We start from the raw sequence: 21,928 nt of genomic DNA, 5'->3' as shown, positions 1-21,928 counted from the left end.
TATGTAGATAGATAGATAGATAGATAGATAGATAGATAGATAGATAGATAGATAGATAGATATATATATATATATATAGATAGATAGATAGATAGGAAGACGGATTTTTTTTTTAATTGTTAAAAAAAAAAAAAAGAGCTTTACCGAAGCCAAAGTTGCCTTATTTGCTGCATTTGAGTACACGGAATACCTTTACATTAATATCCGTTGTTAAATATCAAATATTGTATTCCATGTGAAATGTTATTTCCATTAGATATCATCTTTGTCTAGTCATGCAGTACATATGATGCATTTGGACAGATAAAAAGCTTCTATCTACCGCGTGCCTTACTCCAAATAGTTGCCTGCTACTGTGTGACTTTATAAGGATGAACGCAGCTCTTCTCAGCCGGGCGCAGACAGACAGACAGACGGAAGAGCAAGAGAGCATCCTGCCAGTGTTTACTGCTGTCAGCATGTCTGCACTGTGCACGGCCCTCAAATCCAATAGACTGTGACTCAATTAAATCGTCGGGGCATATTGAATGGGAGTTTATCAATTGATTCAAGCCGCGGTAATGTGATAATCAAGGCGAAGAAAGGATAGCGCGTTAGCACCGGGTCCTGGCGGCATGTATTCGTGTCACTCTGGTTCTAAGTTAAACATTTCAGATTTTTTTTTTTGGTCTTTATTTGTTTGTTTTATTTTGCCACGGCAAACCGCGTAGTATAACGTGCGCAATATGATGAACGAAATTCCCATGTGGATGCCAGAATGGGATTACTCAGCTTTTTTTTTCTTCCCCAGTAAAAGCAAACAAAAAGCCATGCTCAGGGGTGCAAAATGCCTTTTTTTGTCTTTTTTTTTTTTTTTTGCGCTTTGCCTTTGCAGTTAGCCAGGTTTCATGAGGCGGGGAAACACACACTTGTCACAATACAAAACTGCAGCAGACAGAAAGCCCAAGGCCCACCATAACCACAACACCTTTACAGGTTAGGGAGTTCCATGCAGGGAGGTGAAAAAAAAAATCAAAGCAAAAATCTTTATCAAAAATAAATAAAAACAAGATGGGCACATACTGTATGGAGTCACAATGGATAAGTCGAGCTTACCAGCAGTGGCAGGGTTGGTGCAGTCAAAAAGGGTCCCTTTCCTTTAATTATTTACTTCCCTATCCGACATTGTCCTGCAAGAGGGTAGAAATACATTCAATTGAGGGACCCTTTTCCGTCAATCGGGCAAGAGCGAGCCCGTCCACTCGAGCATCGTCAGCATCAAGGAAGAAAGGGGGCGGGGGGGGGGGGTCGACCAATCGACTGGAACGCCGACTGTAATGTGGGACAATATGGCGCTTCCATACAGCGGATCAAAGAGAGGGCATAAATCCCGCCGTTGGATCGGAAGCCAAAATGAGGCGCCGGGAATTTTCAAAGTGCTGTTTGTGTGGCTGCTTGGCAGTCGGCCAGTCAAGTTGGGGCTTCTTTTTAGCGAAGTGGGACACCAGAGTGGATCCTGCTTCTCTGTCCAAATAGCCCCCAATTTCTTTTTTTTTTTTCTCCAAAAGCCTGAAGATGGCGATGCTGTCGGTGATGCTCGGGTAGGCGGGCCCAATTGTTGGGTTTGAAATACAACAACACCTTCACTGCTAATAAGCTCTAAATGAGTCTGCAGTAACCCCCTTCACAATTGTCAAGACTGTATTATTATGTTGAAAGGAAATCACATTTTTCTAAAGAAAAAGTCAGATCATCAGTTGGAAATTACAAATGCAATTGAAAAATTTCCACAAATTTATTCTACGACTAAATAAAAAAAGCCTTTTTTTTTCCTCATAGGAATTGAACTTGAATCTTGTAATATTCCAGACGAAAAACTGTTTGAAAAACATGAACTCTTTTCTCAATGAACTGAAAAAAAAAATGTTAGATAACAAAGTAGCCTATACATCTTAAAAAAATGTAACTTGGATCCAGATGATTTAATTTCATGCAACCACTGGACAAAATAAAACGGAGTAAATTCAACTGTCTGTGTGTGTGTGTGTGTGTGTGTGTGTGTGTGTGTGTGTGTGTGTGTGTGTGTGTGTGTGTGTGTGTGCGCGCGCCACATTTTTTAAACCCCCCTTTATGAAAAATGACTTCCTCCAAGCATATATATTGAATAAATTGATTATTAACGTGTAAAGTATCGATACACAGATTCTTTTTCTTAAGAAATGAAACAAATAAAAACGTTTTTTTGAATGGAAAATACGTTTTGATAAAAATAACAAAAGCTGACTTATTTTCTGAATTAAAAAAAAAAATCTCCAATTAGTTTTTCCAAATGAAAAGTACAATTTAGGAGGGGGGGTCGAATAATTAAAAAAAGGTTCATAAGAAAAGAATAAAAACACTTTCTTCAAACAATGACAGCTTGATTCTCGTAATTCTTTATTTTTTTTTTCCCAAATGTGCCCCTAATACTAATACGAATGGATTACTCATTGTTATAGCCTAAGCGCACGCAGCGCTACAGTGAAATGTTCTAATCACTGAAAAAGAATATGACTTCATTCTTATCAATGATGAAAATAACAAAACACATTTTTAAAAATCTGAATACATGTGCATGCATAGCGCGCCAATCGCCTCATTTATCAAATTTAGACTTTCTGCCCACATGTCCCACCCCCTTCCTAGCTCTGATGAATTCTCTCGATTTATCTATTTATTTATTTGATATATTTTGGGGATTATGCAGAGGAGGAGGACGACGAAGAAGAGCGGAACATTTTCACCTCTCCCGCCCCGACATTAATCATCGTTCAGACTCATCTTGATTGTGCACGAGTCCGACACCGGCTGCTTCTTTGCCTTTGCTGTCATTCGGGCTTCATTACGAGATTTTTGGTGCAGGTGGGAGGATGTGGATATTATTGATATTTATCGTCTCCCTCCGCTGCTTTTCACTGCCGTTACCGTTAACTGCTAACGGTTGACGCCAACTTCTTTTGTACGTTTACTTCGATCTTCACAATATACATGACACATTTGTATTCAATGGTGACTATTTTAACCCTTTCATGCACCCTGTAACTTGATCACATAGTAAGCTGTCCACTGTAGTAACCGCGGTCCCCCACAGGGTTAAAATGAGGGTGTGCATCTTTCCAACGAAAGACGAGTCATGTCTTGACACGATTCAAGGACGGTAAAGTGGAAACATGCCATTCGGTTTGATTCAGTGGAATTATCGATTTGAGTTGAGAAGGCACGGCTCAGTTTGAGAGGGTATGATGCATTCTTCATGTTGTCATTTGACAGGATGAGCGTGAACTCGTACGTACTGTAAATGGGGCATTTCTGTGTGTGTGTGTGTGTGTGTGTGTGTGTGTGTGTGTGTGTGTGTCTGTGTGTGTGTATATATATATATATATATATATATATTTTTTTTGTTCTTATAGGGCGGCGACACACATTTTTAAAAGTAATAATTTAATCTGTCGATTGTTTTGTTGGCGGATCGAATTAAAAATAAATAATTAAATGCAAATTTAATTTCCTTCCCTTTCATCAAAAACTGGACGTCATTTAAACTCGACGATGGAGAAAACATGCAAATATAAAAAGGTTACAATGAAGTTCCTGGTTTGGTCTGTGATATGTCGGAAAATGAGCACCCACCCCCCCCGAAAAAAAAAATGGAGCGTTTGCAGGGGGCCTCGCATCCCATGAGGGGACTTGCAGGGGCTGGGGAGGATGAGGGGGAGAAGAACGGGGTGTATTCTCCAACATAATTAACCTTGACTCTCTCTCCGTTCGTGCCAGCCCTGCCGCCAACGAGGGACTACCCAGCGCGGCGCTGTACAGCGTGGAAAGAACAGGTTCAAGTACCTCAGTACTGAAGGCTAAAAATACGCTAAATTAAAATGAGATGAATAACTGGTGTCTCCATTAACGGGTCCAATAATGATGGCGCTTTGCTTCACTTAATCACGCGGCGTCCTCTTTCAACTCCCCCGCGGTAAATAAGCCATCTTTTTGCACTCAGTGGAAAGGGGAGGTGGAGAGGGGGCGGGGGGAACGCCCTCCTCTTCATAACTTAATGCCTGCTTTTTTTTTTTTTTCTAAATTTCATGAAAAGCACTGATTTTCATCGTGTCGTACCTTCCTCGGAAGAATGACTGCCTAAGCACGGCTCGGTTGTATTTAACTTTGAAGTTCAATACCGGTTTGTATTTAATCTTGAGGGTTATGTTTGACAAAAATACAGCATGAAAATACATTTGTAGATACATTTTACCGTTTTTACATGACTGGCAGACTTTTTCGTTGCTGTTCATGTCAATTTTCATGGCAGCGATTAGGATTTGAAAATCACGTTTTCTTTCAATTTATTTTCTATTGGGGGGAAGCCCCCCTCTTCATAACTTAATGCCTGCATTTTTTTTTTTTGTTGCTAATTTGCATGAAAGCACTGATTTTCATCGTGTCGTACCTTCCTCGGAAGAATGACTGCCTAAGCACGGCTCGGTTGTATTTAACTTTGAAGTTCAATACCGGTTTGTATTTAATCTTGAGGGTTATGTTTGACAAAAATACAGCATGAAAATACATTTGTAGATACATTTTACCGTTTTTACATGACTGGCAGACTTTTTCGTTGCTGTTCATGTCAATTTTCATGGCAGCGATTAGGATTTGAAAATCACGTTTTCTTTCAATTTATTTTCTATTGTATTTATAAAAAATAAAAATAAAAATTGGGTGGAAAATATGAGGTCTTCAAGGAAAAAAAAAAGTCTGAATGAGATTCTACAAAACATTTTGGGTGAATTTCAGAATTTTCGCACACATCAGGCACAGCAATATTGCACCATTTTTCCTCAAACGAATATGAATTTAATCTTATAACAGTCCAACGTTTCATTCGTTCATGAATTCATTTATTTATTTATTTTATTTTGCCGCAGCGATATTTCTTACAAAAAGTGTTCAATCATTATAGTGGCACCGAACAAGATTTAAAAATAAAAACAATGAGCAAGTTCTGTAAAATTATTCTCATAATGTCAGATACTTTTGAATAACTTTGTTTGCAATTGAACATCACTTTACACATTTATATCATACAATAAAAATCGGCGAAACATTCCAAGAATTTACAAAATATAGAAATCAATTGTAAAACAACTATTTCCCCTCTCACGGGATTGCCACCGGTAGTTTTATCCCATTGAATTTGGACTTGACTCTCACAATATTCATACCGACATTTACAAATATCTTCTGATATCAGACTTCAACTGAGAAACTGTTAAACATGCCCAGCAAGTGCCGCGGTTTTGGTTAGCAGCAGTTAAAACGGTTTAAGAGTGTGTCCATATGTGAACAATTGTCAGTGAATTGAAAACAGTTCGAGTTGCGCACATTTTCTTACATTGGGCGGCGTCGAGTCGAGGGAGAGGTTTCATTTCTTCCAAATGGATTACAAATTATGTACGTACCGCAATTTGAAAAAGATGGCACATGTCATCGCAGCAAAAATAACGCAGAAATGATCTCGGTTCCACTTTCATTTGCATGAGTTGCAACGGTTAATGATGCAGCCCAACATTTCTTCAAGAGAGCGCATTTCAAACAGCAGCGTGCACGTCGAGCATAACTCGCAGGCCGCTGGACATTTTTATATTAATTGCCGAGACGGAACAGCAGACGCGAGTGCCAATTAGCTGTTATTGGCTTTAAATAAAATTAGCGGCGAGAAGAATGGAACCTGATTTATCTCCGTTATGAGTCATAACGGGGGTATTGTTATGTCAACATTCGCTAATCTCTTCGGACTTAAATGGGTTGGAGGAAAACGAGCGCGTCGCGTTTCCGTTTTATCGCCGCCGTTACATGCAAAGGTGCATTATATCATTAGCGTCGGTATCGAACGATGGAGACGACGAGATGCCGGCACATTTCCTCATCTTGTAACGCTCTTTGGAAAATGTTCCATGTGTTCTCAGGAATTTATTATTATATTATTATGGCGTTTTAAAAAAAAATGTTTGATGTTTTTGGAAACCGTAAAAATATGATGACGTTACAGCTATGCTAGTAGGCTAATGACATCAAAACCAAAGCACTCAGTTCGCGCTTTTACTTACTTTTTAAAAATGGTTTTAAATTTACGGCCCAGAAGTGTTTTCCGACAAACGTTGACTTTGATTTCCAACTGCGTTCCCGCTGACAAACAAATCCGTCACACGTTGAGGACCATGCACAACAGTAATCGATCCGATATTCGCACTGTTCGCAAATTCAAGCAACGTTGGCCAAAACTTAAAACTTTTCCGTGTTCTTTCTGAGCCAGATGGCAATGTACTGAAAGACAAGGTTTATAATGCTATATTGGTCAGCCGTTCCTTTTTAAGGTCCGTGATGTGAGATGATTTTCAAATGATATTAAAACCCTCAGTTTTAAAATATTAACATGGGCACCATTTTAAAACAGGGTGTCAATTGCTTGCCGTTTATTTATTTTTTTTCTTTGCTGTTCGCGAATAGGAGAGTACACTTGAAACATTTTTTTCACCCCCATCCTGTTACAAATCCCAACGTCTGGTTATCACCTCTTGTATCAATTCTTAGTACATAAACAAACAATAGCTTTCTGTTGTCAGATGACGCGTGATGTCAGCATAACAACAAAAGGTCAGTCCCCTTTTTTTTTTTTTTTCACCCCCGAAAGATACTGGTTTGTATTCCTCTCACGGGTGTGCACTCGCCTGAGGCAACAGCGATGCGCTGCACCTGCCACATGCGAAATGCACCCCCCCCCACCCCCCTCGCGCTGCTACCGTGGACCTGCTGGATATTCCACAGCAGAGTGGTGGGGACGGCCGGGGGGGGGGCGTCTGCGTGTTAACAAGCCCGGGTCTCGGCTCACCTTCCGTGCTAATAAATGCAGCGGTTTGACTAACAGCTGTCAATGCTAATGCATGCACCTTCACCTCTGCGTGACAAGGCAGGCGGGGAGAGGGCAGGTAAACAAAACTGCAGCTGGAGGGCTTGACAGCCGCGGAGTTTTACCGTGTGTGTGTGTGTGTGTGTGTGTGTGTGTGTGTGTGTGTGTGTGGTGGGGGCGGGGGTTCATGTTGACACCTGCCACTTCTGAACTTGATGGGAAGCAGACGTCATGGAATTTGAGTTTATTTATTTACTTTTACACGTTCTACTAACTCGCGGCTACCAGGTGAAATGCTCTGCAGGTTGAATTGAATGCCCTTTCGAAAATTGCGGATTTAGCTTCGGCGGCGGTTTCCCGGGTGGCGATTCGGCATCAACGGCACAGACGGTGAACGGCAGGGTGCGGTGTACCGAACTCATGCCGACAGAGGTAGTATCAGAACTGTGACAGAGGCTGGACTTGATTTCCGGACCGTGTGGCAGTGAAAGCTATGCCGCTCTCAGACTGTTTTATGCCTCTCGTCGAGTGCTAAATATTTCACCCTCGGAGGATAACACGAGAAGCTGCCCAATGTCGTGACCGCTGTCCCTGAAAGGGTTAACATCCGGCAATTAGTTTTGCTGCAATATTGTAATGAAAGCCACATCCCTGCCGTGGATTGTTTTAGGATGCTAAGCTTTCCGGTTTGAGAATGCTAAGCTACTGGTTTCTTTGCTAACATTGAACAGGTGGTTTAGTGCCCGATCTTCTGTCATGACCGATGCAGCTTTTTTGCGTGATAAAGACCGTGTCAAATATCAAAGCCGCGACTGTAGAGGAATCGTCAAGCACTAACCTGTCTCGACTCCGTCGGGAAGGGAACGCAGCGTTGCAACCCGCCACAGTGCACACATGCATCTCTTTGAGGTGCACGTTCTTGTAGTGCAGTTTCATGCTGTAGGAGCTTTTGAAGCTCTTCTTGCACACGTAGCAGATCTTGGGGTCCGGACTAGAGCACGGGTCTCCGTCCGGCGACTGGGAAGTGGGAAACTTGGGCGGGCTGGCGCCGTAGCCCATCGAGGAGATGAAACTCCCGTGCAGGGCGGCCATGCTGGCGGCCGCCGCCGCAGCCGCCGCCATTCCGCCATTGTAGAGGCCGTACTGGCTCATACAGAACATGTCGTAAGTGGGGTCGTTGAGCTCTTCCTTGACCTTGATAGAATCCTGGTGAGGGGATGGCGAGAGCAGACCCTTGCCTTCCATTTCTTTCCTCAAATGGCCTTCTTCGCGGCCATCGTCGCGGTGGTCTTTGTCACTTTTGGAGTGTTTCTGCTGCTCCTCCACGTCCATCATCTCGTCCCGGTAATACATCTTTGAGTCCGAGGTTTCCGACTCGTTCTCAAAGTCTCTTTCGTGGTCTTGGTCCTCAGAAGTGTAGCTGTCCATACAACGTAGGTCGCTTGAGCCTTGGAGCTCACCCCTGCCGTCGCTGCCGGCTCCCTCCCGGCATTCGTCTTCACTTTGTCTCATCACGCCACGCAGAGTTATGCCGGGGCTCATCTCATCTTGGGAAGGGGATTGCTGCCCGCTCCCGCCGCTGTGGTTCCCCGTGCCGCCGCCGCTGCTGCTGTTGTTGTTGCTGTGGTAGTTTCCGTTCATTTTGACGTGTGTGTTGTAAAGGAGCGGTGTGGAGTGGTGGTGGTGGTGGTGGTGGTGGTGATTGTGGTTCATGTGATCGTCGTCATCCTCGTCTTTGTCTTCGTAGACATCCGCCACGTCGATCACTTCCTTCTCGATCTTCACGGGCATGCTGGATTTACGAGGCTTTTTCTTGGGCATGGGGTCAGCGGGGCCCGTCGTGGCCTCCTGATTGCCACTCGACGCGTTCACGCTGTGAGACGTGGCTCCCATCTCGGACACGTGAGCGTTATTGTGCGAAGCCACGGCCGCAGCCAGCATCTGCTGTTGCTGGTCCATCAGCGTGGTGCTGTTGGTGGTGGTGGGCAAAATGGGGCTTGTTTGCAGTGAAACCGGCGGACTGACGAGGTCCGCCGAGGTCAGTAACGTACGATAGAACGGAGGCACGGGTTGTACTGGCTGCACGGATTTAAGAGAGGGGAACACCAGCGGGCTTTGCAGTGGGGACTGAAGCATGGGGTCTACTGGTGGAGTGGTGAAGCCCAGCGGTGGCCTGCCGGGACTGGTCAGGGTGAAGCCGCCATTTTTGGTACTCGAGATGACTGGCGTGCTCGAGTTGGAGTTGGCACGGATGAGGTCCTTGTCACGGTTGTTGCGCAGCATCGGCATGTGCAGCCGCGGATTTGGGTTGGCGCTGTGACGGTTGCGGCTGCGCAGGGAGCTGAAGACCATGTTGCAGCCCTCGATGGTGCAGCGGTGCTTGATCTTCAGGTGCACGGCGTTGTAGTGTATCTTCAGCGTGCCTTTGTCGTAGAAGGTCTTGCCGCAAGAGTTGCAGCACACGCGGCCTTTGCGCGGGGTGGAGGCCATGCGGCGCATGCGGTGCAATTTGGAGGAAAACGGAGAGTGGGTTATGCACTTGGACTGCTCCTCCTTGACAAAGTGGTGGTGACCCTGGTGGTCGCTCAGCGCGTTGGCCTGCTGAGACTGGTTCTGGGACTGCTGTTGACTCTGCTGCTGTTGCTGCTGGCTCATCTGCTGTTGAGCCTGCTGGAGGGATGGAGATGGCGAGATGGGGGAGGCCCTGTTGCTGGACTCCGTTTTAGGTTCAATGTTGCTGTTGCTGTTGTTCATGGCGCCGAGCGGGCCGCGGCTCGGACTCTGGCCGGTACGGAAGGGCGACAGGGACACGTCCGACTCGCTTGTCTCCACCTGTTCCACTTGGTTGGGCAAGCCGGGCTCCCGGAGCCGGAGAGCGGATTGTTCCAGCGGCAGTCCGTTGGGGGGCAAGCCGAGCATGGGGGCCGACACGGGGTTGATATACTGGAAAGGTAGAAGGAATGCTAAGCTGTTGGGGATATTCTCAAAATGGTGAATGCTCGATGGGCTGCTGTTTTCTAAATGCGTAAGTAGTCCCGGGCTGCGTGTCCTGTTGTTGCTCTCAATGAACGTCCTAATCCCGGAGTCGGTCTTGGCGGAAGGAACAGTAACGGCCTGCCCTTCCTTCTCTTGAATGGCCATCAGCTCCACGATGGACTTGGTCTCACCGAAGCGCAAGAACTGCTGCAGGGTGATGATCTCCTCTTCTCGGGACATGATGGTCCAGCGGTCCAGCACCTTGCCCGCAGCGTCCTATGCACCCCGCAAGAGACACGAGAGAGAAAAAGAACCATTTTATTGATTGAGCTTAATAGTCGAGTCAAAGATAAGACGGGGCAGAGGTTAGCAGTTGCTGGAAAGCCCAGCAGTGAGAAGAAACTCCTTTCGGCATTTTTTTCTTCTTTTTTGTTTTTTTTTTGCGGTAACTGCCCGGTGAATAGAAGGGCTCCTTAGTTTATGACAGAGATCCGTTCCTATGGCGGTGACATGACCTGGTTTTGTACACCATTAGTAGCAGGCGTTAAATGACATAAGTGCAGTAGGAAAGCCATAATTCCAGTCAATATTTGTATATAAAGTTCTTCTGCACCTCACGTCACGGTTTGAAACCTCAAAATGCCGTCATTCAGTCCTGTCCCGAACCGAGGACCCGAGTACGCAACATAGGAATGATTTTAACATCACGATGAAGGGACATTCATCGCTGAACTCTTTTTGTGAAAGATGGAAACTCTTGTGTCCGACTCCCTCTATGCAACACCGCACCTTGGGATCATCACGACCCGTGTGAACCAAGGGGGGGGAAAAAATGGTCTCAGGGAGTTGAGTGTGGCTTTGCTTGTAACACGGGACATAAATACCGAATGACAAATGTGCTTATGTTTGACATTTCCAATAGGCGCATTTATCTCCTGAAATGCTTGGGAAGGGCTTGAATTTCTCCAGTGGGACTTGGATAATATTCCAAATTGTAAATCGCGTCCCTCGTTGGGAGAGATCAAGCGTTCTCATTGTCAAACATCAGGATCTTGCGCAGGTCTTGGAAAAGAATGCCGGCCATCTGTGCTCTCTTCTCTTAAAAGTTGAAAACAATTATCAACTAATTCCTGGCTCACACAAATAGTGCACCAAAAAAGCTTCCTCTCGGAAACAGGCACGAGTGACACTGGGGGAATAAACATGAGCTCGTAACAATTAGTCACATTGATATGAACACATTTCATCCGTTCCTAGCTGCTGGCATCTATGAAAGATAAATGGCGACGGCGGCGCACCAAAAGCTGGAAGGAAGAAAAAAAAAATCAACATCACAAAGCACAAAGGGCCTGTAAGGAGAAAACAGAAATAAATGTTTAAAGAGAGAAAGCGAAAGAGACACAGAGGAAGGAAAAAAAACCCGAAAAATAAGTGCGAGGGATTTGATTTCATGCCCTCAGATATTGGAGAGAAGTGGATTCTTCTGAGACTAAACATCAATAGTCACCAGGGTATTTGTTGTTAAATATACATTAAAAAACATTTTACACTTTCATTCTGTGTATGAGCTGGAGTTTTTGCCTGGAGGTATGACTTTAAATTCGAGCCCAAGCCACTATTATTTCAAACTGCATGGCCATCTGGGCATTAAGCGGCTTCCAGTGGATTCCTTCCAGTGGATTCAATTGAAAAAAAATAAAAAAGTCAGATATCTTCAGTCACTTTTTTTTTTAAATTCCAGCAGTACTTATTATTTTATTTTTTTATGTTAAGACAAGAGGAGTCAAATGTTAACAGCATAAAATGTGACACTTATCAAATGCGAAAAACCTGTGCGTCCATGTTGTTGCTTAGAATGCCAAGCATCTTTTCATGGATTAATTAAAAAGAAAAAAAAAAAACGAAAAACAAAATTGTGAAGTTTAGGATACAAATGTTTTTGGGATCAACACGGCAACAAGAAACTCGTCCACTTTTTCCATGCAAATGACTTTTTCTATACAGTGGTACCTCGACTTATGAACGTCTCTTCATCCGAAATTTTCAGTTACGAAACGCCTCAAGAGCAAAACATTGCCTCTTGTTACGAAATAAATTTCAACTCTCATTTATTGTGCAATAATCTAATTGCAACATGTATTTGTTCCATATTTTGATGCATTTTTATGCTTTAGAAAACATTTATATCTGAATTTTGGGGGGCGTGGAACGGATTAGGGCATTTGCATGGAAAATGCGTCCCTACTTAGATTTTCTAGTGAAGAAATTTTTTCCATTAATTTCATAAGTAGCGGTACCACTGTCCTGCCATGCCTTCAAATTGAATCAGAATTATAATCTTCATTTCTGTCCATGGTGAAGTTAGTAAAACAAAATGCGTACCGGCTCCACTTTGAAAAAAATCTCGTCCTGAGCCCACTACGTCAAGTCCACTTCCCCTCTTGAGCCACGCAGCAAAACTGCCATTAGAAGCACTTTTTTTTCCCCAAGTAGGCACTCATCTCCCAATTAGCTTAATGTGGCCCTCTTCCTTTCCAGGCATGCCCCACCTCTCTACCAGTAAAATCTCATCAATCCTTCAGCCCTCCCCCATGTCCCCCAGCGCTATGACATATTAGTCTGTCATTATGCGTCCCAGAGTCCTATTGAACAATGCGGCTAAACCGCTGTTTGCCAGGTTAATGACTATTAGCAAAATAATTACGACGGCCGAGACGATGGCGGGGGGCACCCGGCTTTATTCGCTAGACAGCCCGCTGCTGTTAGTTTATTTTATCTGCCAGCCTCCATGTCGCTTAGAATTAATCTAAGCGACGGCTGTATTTTTTAATCTCTCTCGGCGGCTGCGCAGCATTCTTTAATTCGTGGCTGGCTCCATTACGCGGGTCGTGGGCTGAATGGTGTTTAGTGGGTTTTTTGGAAGGTGGGGTGGAGGGCAGTGTTGTAGCACCCTTGCAAATTGCTGACGACGACGACGACGACGAGCAAATGATGGCCTTGTCATGGGCCGGGGCGCAGCTGTCAGTTCAAACAAATCGGGCTACTCGCGCAATTAGCGGCGGCGGGCGTCAAGATGGATCAAGATCCTTGGTGTGCGGCGATGTTAGGTTGCAAAGTGCGAAGGGATTAACAACATGACATGCCTTTGCCAGAAGTAATTACTCGTCGTACTCTGTGATTGGTTACGAGCTATGGAGACTTTTTTTCGATTGCCCACAACGGAAGAAATGTTCGTCGTCCTAATGGACCGGATCGTGGATTGTTCTGATTTGAAACTTTTCACAGTCAGTCTAAATGCGTTCGTTTCTGTAGTTTTCATCTGTGATAAATGTCTAAATAAGCGTGGTACATACTCAGTGGGGATGGGGGCACTGAATAGATCGCAACTGGACTGCTCTGTTTGTCTTCGAATACGGTGAGCCAATCATCCGAGTCGGCTTCTTCAAATCACTTCATTAAAAACAAACGGTGATCAACTCTTAACTTGGCTCTTTGTCGTAGCTCATCCACAAAACAATTTTTGAACGGGAGAGTTGTGGTCGGCAACGTTTTGTACAGCAACCGATAAAGATACTTGGAATTCTAAAGATGTTTCCATTGGCTGTCTACATTGGTTATGTATGTCGCAGGAGTACAGAGAATCTGATTCTGTTCAAAAGCCAGTGGACTTGGGACGGCAGCACAGTTCCACCGCAACAAGGGCGCTTGGAATGATCACGTTAGGGACGCGGGGTTCTCACAGTGGCAAAGTGAAGCATGGGAACCGCATTGATTCACCAATCACCTTGCAGTGGATGCGATCTCCATCGAGCCCCGAGGGAAGCCGCATTGATTTCCAGCCCTGCTCTCAGATCCAGTTTCTTAAAAAAAAAAAAAACATTGCCGTATGCCTGTGTTCGTCACTTCAAGGAAGGTTAAGCAGAAGTTCCTTGTGATCTGAGAAGGTCTTGAACCTTGCCTCTTCCCTCTTTCCATATTCCCGTCTCTCTCCCCACCCCGTCTCGGGGCCGTATGAATAATGGAGAGGATCGAGTGGCGAGCGAGGTGCCACTGGGGATGGTTTCACACAAAGCACACTGCCTGGAGCCATCACATCAGAGGCCAAGAGCTCCCAAGACGCGTACCGGTTCCCCCCATTGGCTCCCTCGTCGCGGGTCAGAGGTGAGGAAGCGAGCAAGTAGCTCTGCTTCTTCCTCTGTGATGGACCGCTGGGAAATCAGTAGCTACGTCCAGACGTGGGTGGAGGACATTTGTAAGAATCAGAGAGGTTAAAATTTGCACTGTGTGATCATGCTAAATAGCTCGTTCAAGCCATGCACGTCGGAGGCTTTTGACCTTACGTCTACCTTGCATGGATGCTGCTTTGTCCTTTTGTTCTACTGCTGTCCCCCCCAAAAAAATTGGTTTACGTCAACACAAAAACCATACAAAGACTTGCAAATATGAACAATAGATTACAGTAATTGATGCTTTCCGGCTGTCTTTCATTACACACACACACACACACACACACACACACACACACAAATCAGTTTTGTCGCCTATCCCAGATTCTTTGGCGGTTTTTGCACGAGGATCAATGCCAAGTTTTTGTAAAGTTGCGCTGTGATGCGAAATACGACAATGAAACGGTTCTTTCTTTTCCGTGACCAAAGTGTAAAAGGCGAGTGTGCCGTCGCAAACTGAGGTGGAGCCTTCCGCTTGGTGGAAGAATGATGAAATGGTCAAAAAAGACGGCGGTTTTCATTGTTGCCGAGGCGGAGCCTCCTCGACTGGATGAGAAGAAGCCGCGGGGCGATTTTCACTGCTCGCTGACACCGACCAACGGGCCTCGCCGTTCAACCTGATTTAACTCGTGGCTGTGGTTAAAAATTCATGGCTGTGTGTTAGTTGTTAAGGTGCTAAAGGCACACCAATCGACTAGAGGAAGATTTATTGTTCAGTCCAGAAGGGGGGGGGGGGTAGTTTTCACCACTGAAGGATAAGTCACGCTCTATCCTTTCCCATTATCCAGGTGGCCTCAGGTAAACTTTTTTTTTAACTCTTGTCTGCTCCCACTCAGTTGTCTTTTTTCATTATCTGTAACAGAAAGTAAATCTGTCATTTGGGCAGAAAAAAAAAATACAAAGATTTCCTAACCCCTGATTCATCTAACCCCTCTGACCTGCGCCTCACTTTTTTTTTTTGTTCTTGAGCCATCTTTAAAAAGTGGAAAGGACAGTCGTTTGGACGCAGCCCAAGCACAGATGCAGATGGACAGCACATGGAAGCCATTTAAGGCTCCGGTGTGCAGCAAGAACAGAGCAATCCCTCACAGTTCAGAACCTCTGCCGAACCGCCGGCGACTTCCAATGGGAGCGGCGTCTGCTCTCAACTATTGATTGGCTCTTTTCACAAAGCCATGTAGCTCGCCTCGCCCAGCTGCTCACCCTAGACAAAACTCAGTGGACCTCGCGCGGAGCCAGAGGGAACGCCTCAGAGAATTAGAAGAGAGGTGGAATGATGGTTCCCATTTAATTGAGGATGATTCGTGTGATGTGCCGGGTTCTGGCCAGGTCTGTCGCGGGGGTCTGTGAGACAGATGTGGTGGTGGTGGGGGGGGGCACCACCGCCGAGCCTAGGGGGGAGCAACGAGGCGGCTAAGAAATGGTGGCTGACAACCTGCTTTTCTCCCCCACTACTCTTGTATCACATCTCCTTTGTTCTGATGACTACTTTGGCAAAAGCCAGAATGCTTCATTACTTCGTTATTTTTCCTCATCACTGATGTGACTTTTGCGCTTCTTGCTGATATTTTGCTGTGCTGTTGCGAAATCTTGATGCAATGGGCATTAGTTTGTCACTCTAAATGTCACTCATCAGATGCAGCTTACCTCGTGCGACAGAATTTTTTTTTACATGTAATTTTAGCTCTAACATTTTTGTCTTAAATTGTTTGATAAAGTCTTCAAGACAAAATTTGATCCAACAGCCTATATTCTGTGATCCGACACCTTATATTCTAGACCTACAAAAATGCTCTGACAGACATTCTAAAATGACACCATTGTCTGCATTCATTTTTTTTTTTCAACCTGACCACACTACTGGATGTTCTGGGTGTCACACGGACAAGTAAAAAGTACAACTTCATTCTGTTTTTATTCATTAGTCTTTGCTGACTTGCAGTGCATCGCTTCCTTATCATCGTACCTATTTCCCAAACAAGTTACTTTAGTGTGACAGTGTCCAAAGGAAATAGAACAGGACCCTTTGAAGTAAAACCCTGACACATTTAGAGTTCTTGGCGTTTCTTCTGCGGAGAGCCTACAACGAGAATAAGCTAATGGACTCTTTACTTAATGTGATCAGAGCCGTTATTGACATGCTGCCAGGAAGATGCAAGACCATTAACTGGAGCCTCTCTCTCTTTCTCTGTGCTCGTCAATCCGCCCCGCCCCCTCATTTCCCCTTCCACTCTCACTCTCACACCCTCGGCCGGCTCACATGCAAAAGGGCCACAGGGGGGTCGGCGTGCCCTGAAGGAGCACGTGTCTGTCACATTAACTAGCAGTCGGCCCTATAGAGCGTTGGCGTAAATTGGCTACGTGTTAATAGGAACTCCTGTTAGGTTTGCAGATGTAAAAACACGGTAAAGGAATGAGTAAAAAATAAGTTAAAATTAAATTTTAAAAAAGATTCATCTTCACTCAGTACCTTCATGACAGTGCCGGAAATCGGAATTGGTCTCGTTCCGTCGTGACCGTAACTGATGAAACGTCTTTATATGGTTAAATTATGAATTGATGACTTGAAATTCCGGGCTCAAATATTCACAGACTTATTTTTTTCCACCTTAGAAAATGTAAACATGATTCTTATCAGATGGACACTTGAGCTGAAGTTTTACTTGTGTCTCTAATGACCAAATCGGCCCTCTATTTTTAAACCTCTTCCCTTGAACGTGTGCCCGGCGCGCAGCTCGGCTCATCCGTCTTGGGAGGGCAGGGGCGGCGTAACGTCCACGGCGTGCTGGAACACATCAACCCATGTGGCTCGGCCGGGTACGGTCGGCGTGTTGAATGCGATCATGTGGCTCGGGCAGGAAGTGGCGCTCGGGTCTCTCTCGTCCGCCGTCCCCGTGTTCCGAATACGGTGATTACGACTTTCAAAAATAAACAGCCGTACCATCTGGCGCTACGTCCTGTACGGTAACTTACACGGCGGGGAAAAGCTGTGGACCATCAAAATGTACAGAATGGAGACCCGTCACGGGAAAGACACGCTAGTTTGACTCACGTCTGCGTGTGTAAAGTTATCCCCGGAGAGGAATTTATTCTGTAATTCGTATTCGGATAGTAAAATTATCAAAGCGGAGGAATGCGTATTGTATAAGCAAGGGGTTCTCAAAAGGGGGTCAGCGAGTCATCGCTCGGGAGTCCCCAAAATAATGTCCAATGTTTCATGACATTATATATATATTTTAGGTGCATATCTGCATAAGGGGTTTGGCACTAATTAAAATAAGAACCATAGCATACAAGAATAAAGTTGTAATTTTGAAATTTAACTTGTTAAATGAGATTTTCTACTCTTGTTCAACTTTGACATCTTTCAAGGGAAATCAAAGTCACTGCCACTGAAAAACCCAACTTTTTTTACAGACTGGCCTTCAAAGTTAAATACAACTGAACTGCACTTGAGTAGATTGTACGGGACCCATTGTCACATTATTTTGTTTGGACATTTCATTTTGTTCGTCTTCATTCGGGGAAACACACGGTCATTGGGATTAATGGGCATCGGGATTTTGAGAGGTTTCTACACTGGACCCAAAAAGTTTGAGAACCCCTGGTAGAAGCTACTCCCACCCCCCGTGACATCGGTTGAACGACGGGGGTCAGTCGAGACTGCCGAGCCGGCAGATGTCTGATCCATCCGCCGCACATCTGGCCCTCAGCACACTCAATCCATTTCACTCCACTTCTCCTTTTGAGATGTTCATTGTTCCTCGCGGTCCACTAAACTCAGCACCCCCCACCCCCTCTCTCCCCACTCCGCCTCCCACCGCCGCCCGCCCCACCCTTTCTTTTGCTCTCCCCTCGCGGCCCACAAATATTCATCCATCATCATTCATTTGAAGTGGGATTTCGACTTTGATGCTTTTGCAAACGGTCTTCTGTGTTTTTAGGGCAAGGCGGTTCCAACAACACACGCGCTGTGGCACTAAGTGGCAGGCCAGTTAATGCAATCGCTCTTGTTCCGGTGATCCCGTAGAGGCTCATTGGGTTCACGGCTTCGGTGTTTTCTTTTATTGTTGGAAACGTACGAGAGTGAGGGGGCGCCCATGCCCGAGTGGTCCGCGCGGTTTCCTATGGTAAACGTCGACCCGGTGACCCAGCGCCTGGCACGGCGTTGGATGGCCCGGCCACACAATTTCTGTGACACGAGTGGTGGGGGAGGGGCGTCGGAGGTCGACTCTGTTTGTTCAGACCGGGGCTCCAGAGCCACCGGCACCTGACGGCTCACATCCAACATCAGCACGCAAAAATATGACCGAGTATGCGCGTTTTGACGTGTTCCGACAATGGGGCCTGTGTGAAGTTTATCTCAAAAGGCTTATAATCCCTTCAAAATGAAATTGAAGCACTTTGCTGTCCCAGTCGGCATGCATTCATCCACTGTCCTGCGGCTCAGGTTTCTGCTGTTTCTATTCAAAAAGTTGTTTTTTCAATTCGAGTTTGTGCAGTCATACTGTTTGGGCAGCGTAGCTGTCAGTTAGTATTGGCAGCACTTTTATTGGCCGTGTTGGCACCACGGTTATAATAGTTTGGGGATTTTTCATCATAGTTGGTTTTCATTTTGTTTGGACTTTTGTTGGTTTGACTCATTTTTTTATAGCGGATTTTTGTGTCTGTTTTGTTTCAATTTTTGGAAAACGCTTAATTTTACTTTTTAGATTTAGGATTAGTTTTAGGTTTATGCATTTCAAATAAACCTTGAAAGCCCATGTATGAGACTAATTGACGAATTTGATAGCGAAGGACATTTTCGCTATTACTGTAGTTAGTTTGAGTTCATTTTATGAATGAAAAATGTAGTTTCCGATTTTTTTTTTTTTTTTAAAGCACCATCATTTTAGTTTTATTTTGGTCAGTCTTGCAGTCATGTTTCGTCAATCCAGTAGTTTGTTTTTTTGTTTTTTTTAATTGTAGAAATAATGCATCAAACTTTGGAGGATTCTCAGTGTGAAACTGAAATTGAAATCTCAAGCTTTAAAAATAGCTGGTTTGATTTAATGAGGAAAAAAAAAAAAAAAGTAAAATAGTCATGACTTGTTCATCCAGCAACGTAAACCACTCACTCAATCATACTGGATACATTTGCAGCTGATGATGACTCTCTAAACATCTTGAGGCTTCCAAGTGCGCACGTGTTTGTGTGTGTGTGTGTGTGTGTGTGTGTGTGTGTGTGTGTGTGTGTGTGTGTGTGTAACGCTATCTTCCTGTGTTTGCGTCTGGCCTGGGTCGGCAGTGCTGTGCAGTGTATTGCTATTGATCCTCGGTAGCCTTGCGGTCTTTAGGGTTCCTGTCAGCCGACCAGTTAGCCAAGTATGCCCTTTTGTAGCGCTACAAGCTCAACAGCCATCAAAGAAATCCAATACGGGCGGATTCAGCCGCGGCTAGCACCACTAGCCTAGCGCGACGTCCCGCGAGGCCGGCGAGTCAATGCGATGTCAGTGTAGCGTCTCACCTTGTGAACTTGTTGCCGGCCTAATATGTCACACTAATACGTCTCCCTATATCATCCCAAATGCAATCAGTATGGATTTGCTAATGTCTGCATCTTGTTAGAACGCAAAGGCCGGGTGGATTGGACGTGATAGTAATCGCCTCGAACAGGGTGTCTGCCTGTGGCTCAGCGGTACGGCGGAGGGGGGTGGCGGAGGGGGCGGCTTCTGGGAATTCTAAGCAGCTCTGGGAAATTTTGCAGAGAAAAAGAGAAGCGACTGGGAGAGATAACATTGAGAGAACGATTAGGGGGGAATAAAAAGAGGTGTTAGCGCTAGCTGCCTTTTGTCTATTGATCAAGAGGCAGGTTTGAGGTCTTAAAGGGCTCATACCTGGTTGGTTGTTGACGTTATGTGCTAGCCGCGCTTGCTAATTGATTTGTGTTGTTTCTACAACAGGAGCGGAAAGGCGGAGGTACTCGGGGAAGGATAATGCCAAATGAAAGGTGAGTAAGTGGTCAAATTAGCGCTGTTATTAAAGTGGTAGGTAGAATTTCAAATGTTCACCATATCAACATTTTGGGGGTGGGGCAAAATAGGCCTCAGAAGTCACACATAAAGTCAAATGTAATTCTTGCCTTTGAATGGGTTTTTACTTTTGCTTTGGCTTTCTGGAAAACCTTATTTCAAAAGAAGGGCAGAGGAAGAATTGAATTTAGCACTTCGGTGAGCAAGACTTTGATTTGTCGCAATGTCGCTCAGTCTTCCAGCAACCACTGGGTCAACGTGTTTATTTTGAACTAATTTACAATTTTAACATTACAGATTTGTTGCAATGTGAAGTATTTTAATGTTACAAATACAGTACACCAAATCGAATTCCACACACACTCACTCACACACACACACATCCATAAAAAAACATCTTAGTTGATAGACATATCTCTCCTATGACTACACCTACTTTTTGTACCACGCCAAGCTTGTACTACGCCAGTTGCCAACAAAGAATATGCGGCTTCTTATGAACATGCAAAGGGCCATGCTTGCCACTGGCCATCCCTGCAGGCACGTGTGTGTGTGTGTGTGTGTGTGTGTGTGTGTGTGTGTGTGTGTGTGTTGCTTGAGAGTGAGAGAAGACCAGTGTGCACCTCTTTGATGGCTGTGTGTGTGTGTGTGTGTGTGTGTGTGTGTGTGTGTGTGTGTGTGTGTGTGTGTGTGTGTGTGTGTGTTTGAGAGGTGAGTGAAACAGCAGAGGGACTGTGTAATCCTCTGACATGCCTTTGGAAAAATACAAGGATCCCTTTGACAGTGGCTCAACGACAGGCCCCTGCGGCCAGTTAGTGTGTCCACGTCCACATGTCCGCGTGGCATACACACACACGCACAGCGTGGAGTTGCCTCATCGCTAAAATACTGTATATACTACCTACATTGTCATGCGCCGCCACGATTCTAGCCAAGCTGGGGTGCACTACTGTTTTGACACAATCACGGGTAGATTATGAAACAAAGCTTTATGAAATCTGTCTCAATGACACACATGCGCACACACACACACACACACACATACACACAGTGGAACGTCGAACATGGAATGTGATCTGTTCAGTGACGCTGCTTGTTCGGATTTCGGAATTTTTCCATTGCGAGCAGTTACCATGGAAATGGTCCGTTCCTGGGTCAAATGATCGCCATCATAAAAACTGTGAGTTGTCACCGTACAAGCAATGATTTAAAAATCTTGAACTGTCATACCATAAATATTAAAACTTAAAAACAAAAATAAATTCCAAAAAGATTGAGTCCAGATCTGTCCATCATTACGATCTGACAACATTGCAATACAAACACTTTGAATGGCGTGTACCTTATGAAAGCAACATGACGCATATCTATTAGACACACAGGCTAATGTTGTTTCCAAGCAAACAATCGTAGACATTTCACCTCCTGATTGTCTAATCGCCCATCTGACGGCTTCGATGGCCGCACCTCTTAACCCAGAGATACTCACTAATGGCCCGCACAATGGAATTATTTACTAGCCGTAGCGGGGGGGCAAATGGGTCAAATTGTGTGTGTGTGCGTACGTGTGTGTCAGTGGTGCCCCCCACCCCCATACACTCTCACACTGAATAAAAAAAGGGGGGAGTAGTGGAATCATTGAAGCATGCGGAGAGGGGACGCGGAGTGGAGCGAGTGGCGATGGCTAAAGTGAAAAATCATGCCACGGTGCGGAGGGGCCCACCGGCATCCGCGGGGACGAGGGACTACATCCATGCTGGCACTCAAGTGCTCTTAAATACTCCCTCTTATGTTCA

At 45.1% G+C, this 21,928-nt stretch overlaps 1 protein-coding gene across 3 annotated transcripts in view; it reads right to left on the bottom strand.

Annotated features, from left to right (window-relative positions):
• Positions 1–21,928, bottom strand: part of bnc2 (basonuclin zinc finger protein 2) — a 173,207-nt gene that overhangs the window by 2,824 nt on the left and 148,455 nt on the right. For 2 of the 3 annotated variants that reach the window (XM_019862123.1, XM_019862124.1), the window contains exon 5: positions 7,758–10,171. In XM_019862123.1, coding sequence (XP_019717682.1) covers positions 7,758–10,171 — 2,414 coding nt within the window. Of the gene's footprint in view, positions 1–1,095; positions 1,170–7,757; positions 10,172–21,928 lie in introns of all 3 variants that reach the window. The other variant, XM_019862125.1, reaches the window with a different exon arrangement.

This window comes from Hippocampus comes, unplaced genomic scaffold (genome assembly GCF_001891065.2).
Source record: "Hippocampus comes isolate QL1 unplaced genomic scaffold, H_comes_QL1_v1.1 scaffold7, whole genome shotgun sequence".
Classification (NCBI taxonomy): Eukaryota; Metazoa; Chordata; class Actinopteri; order Syngnathiformes; family Syngnathidae; genus Hippocampus; species Hippocampus comes.
Note: the sequence above shows the minus strand (reverse complement) of the source record. Positions and strands in the feature narration are given on the sequence as shown.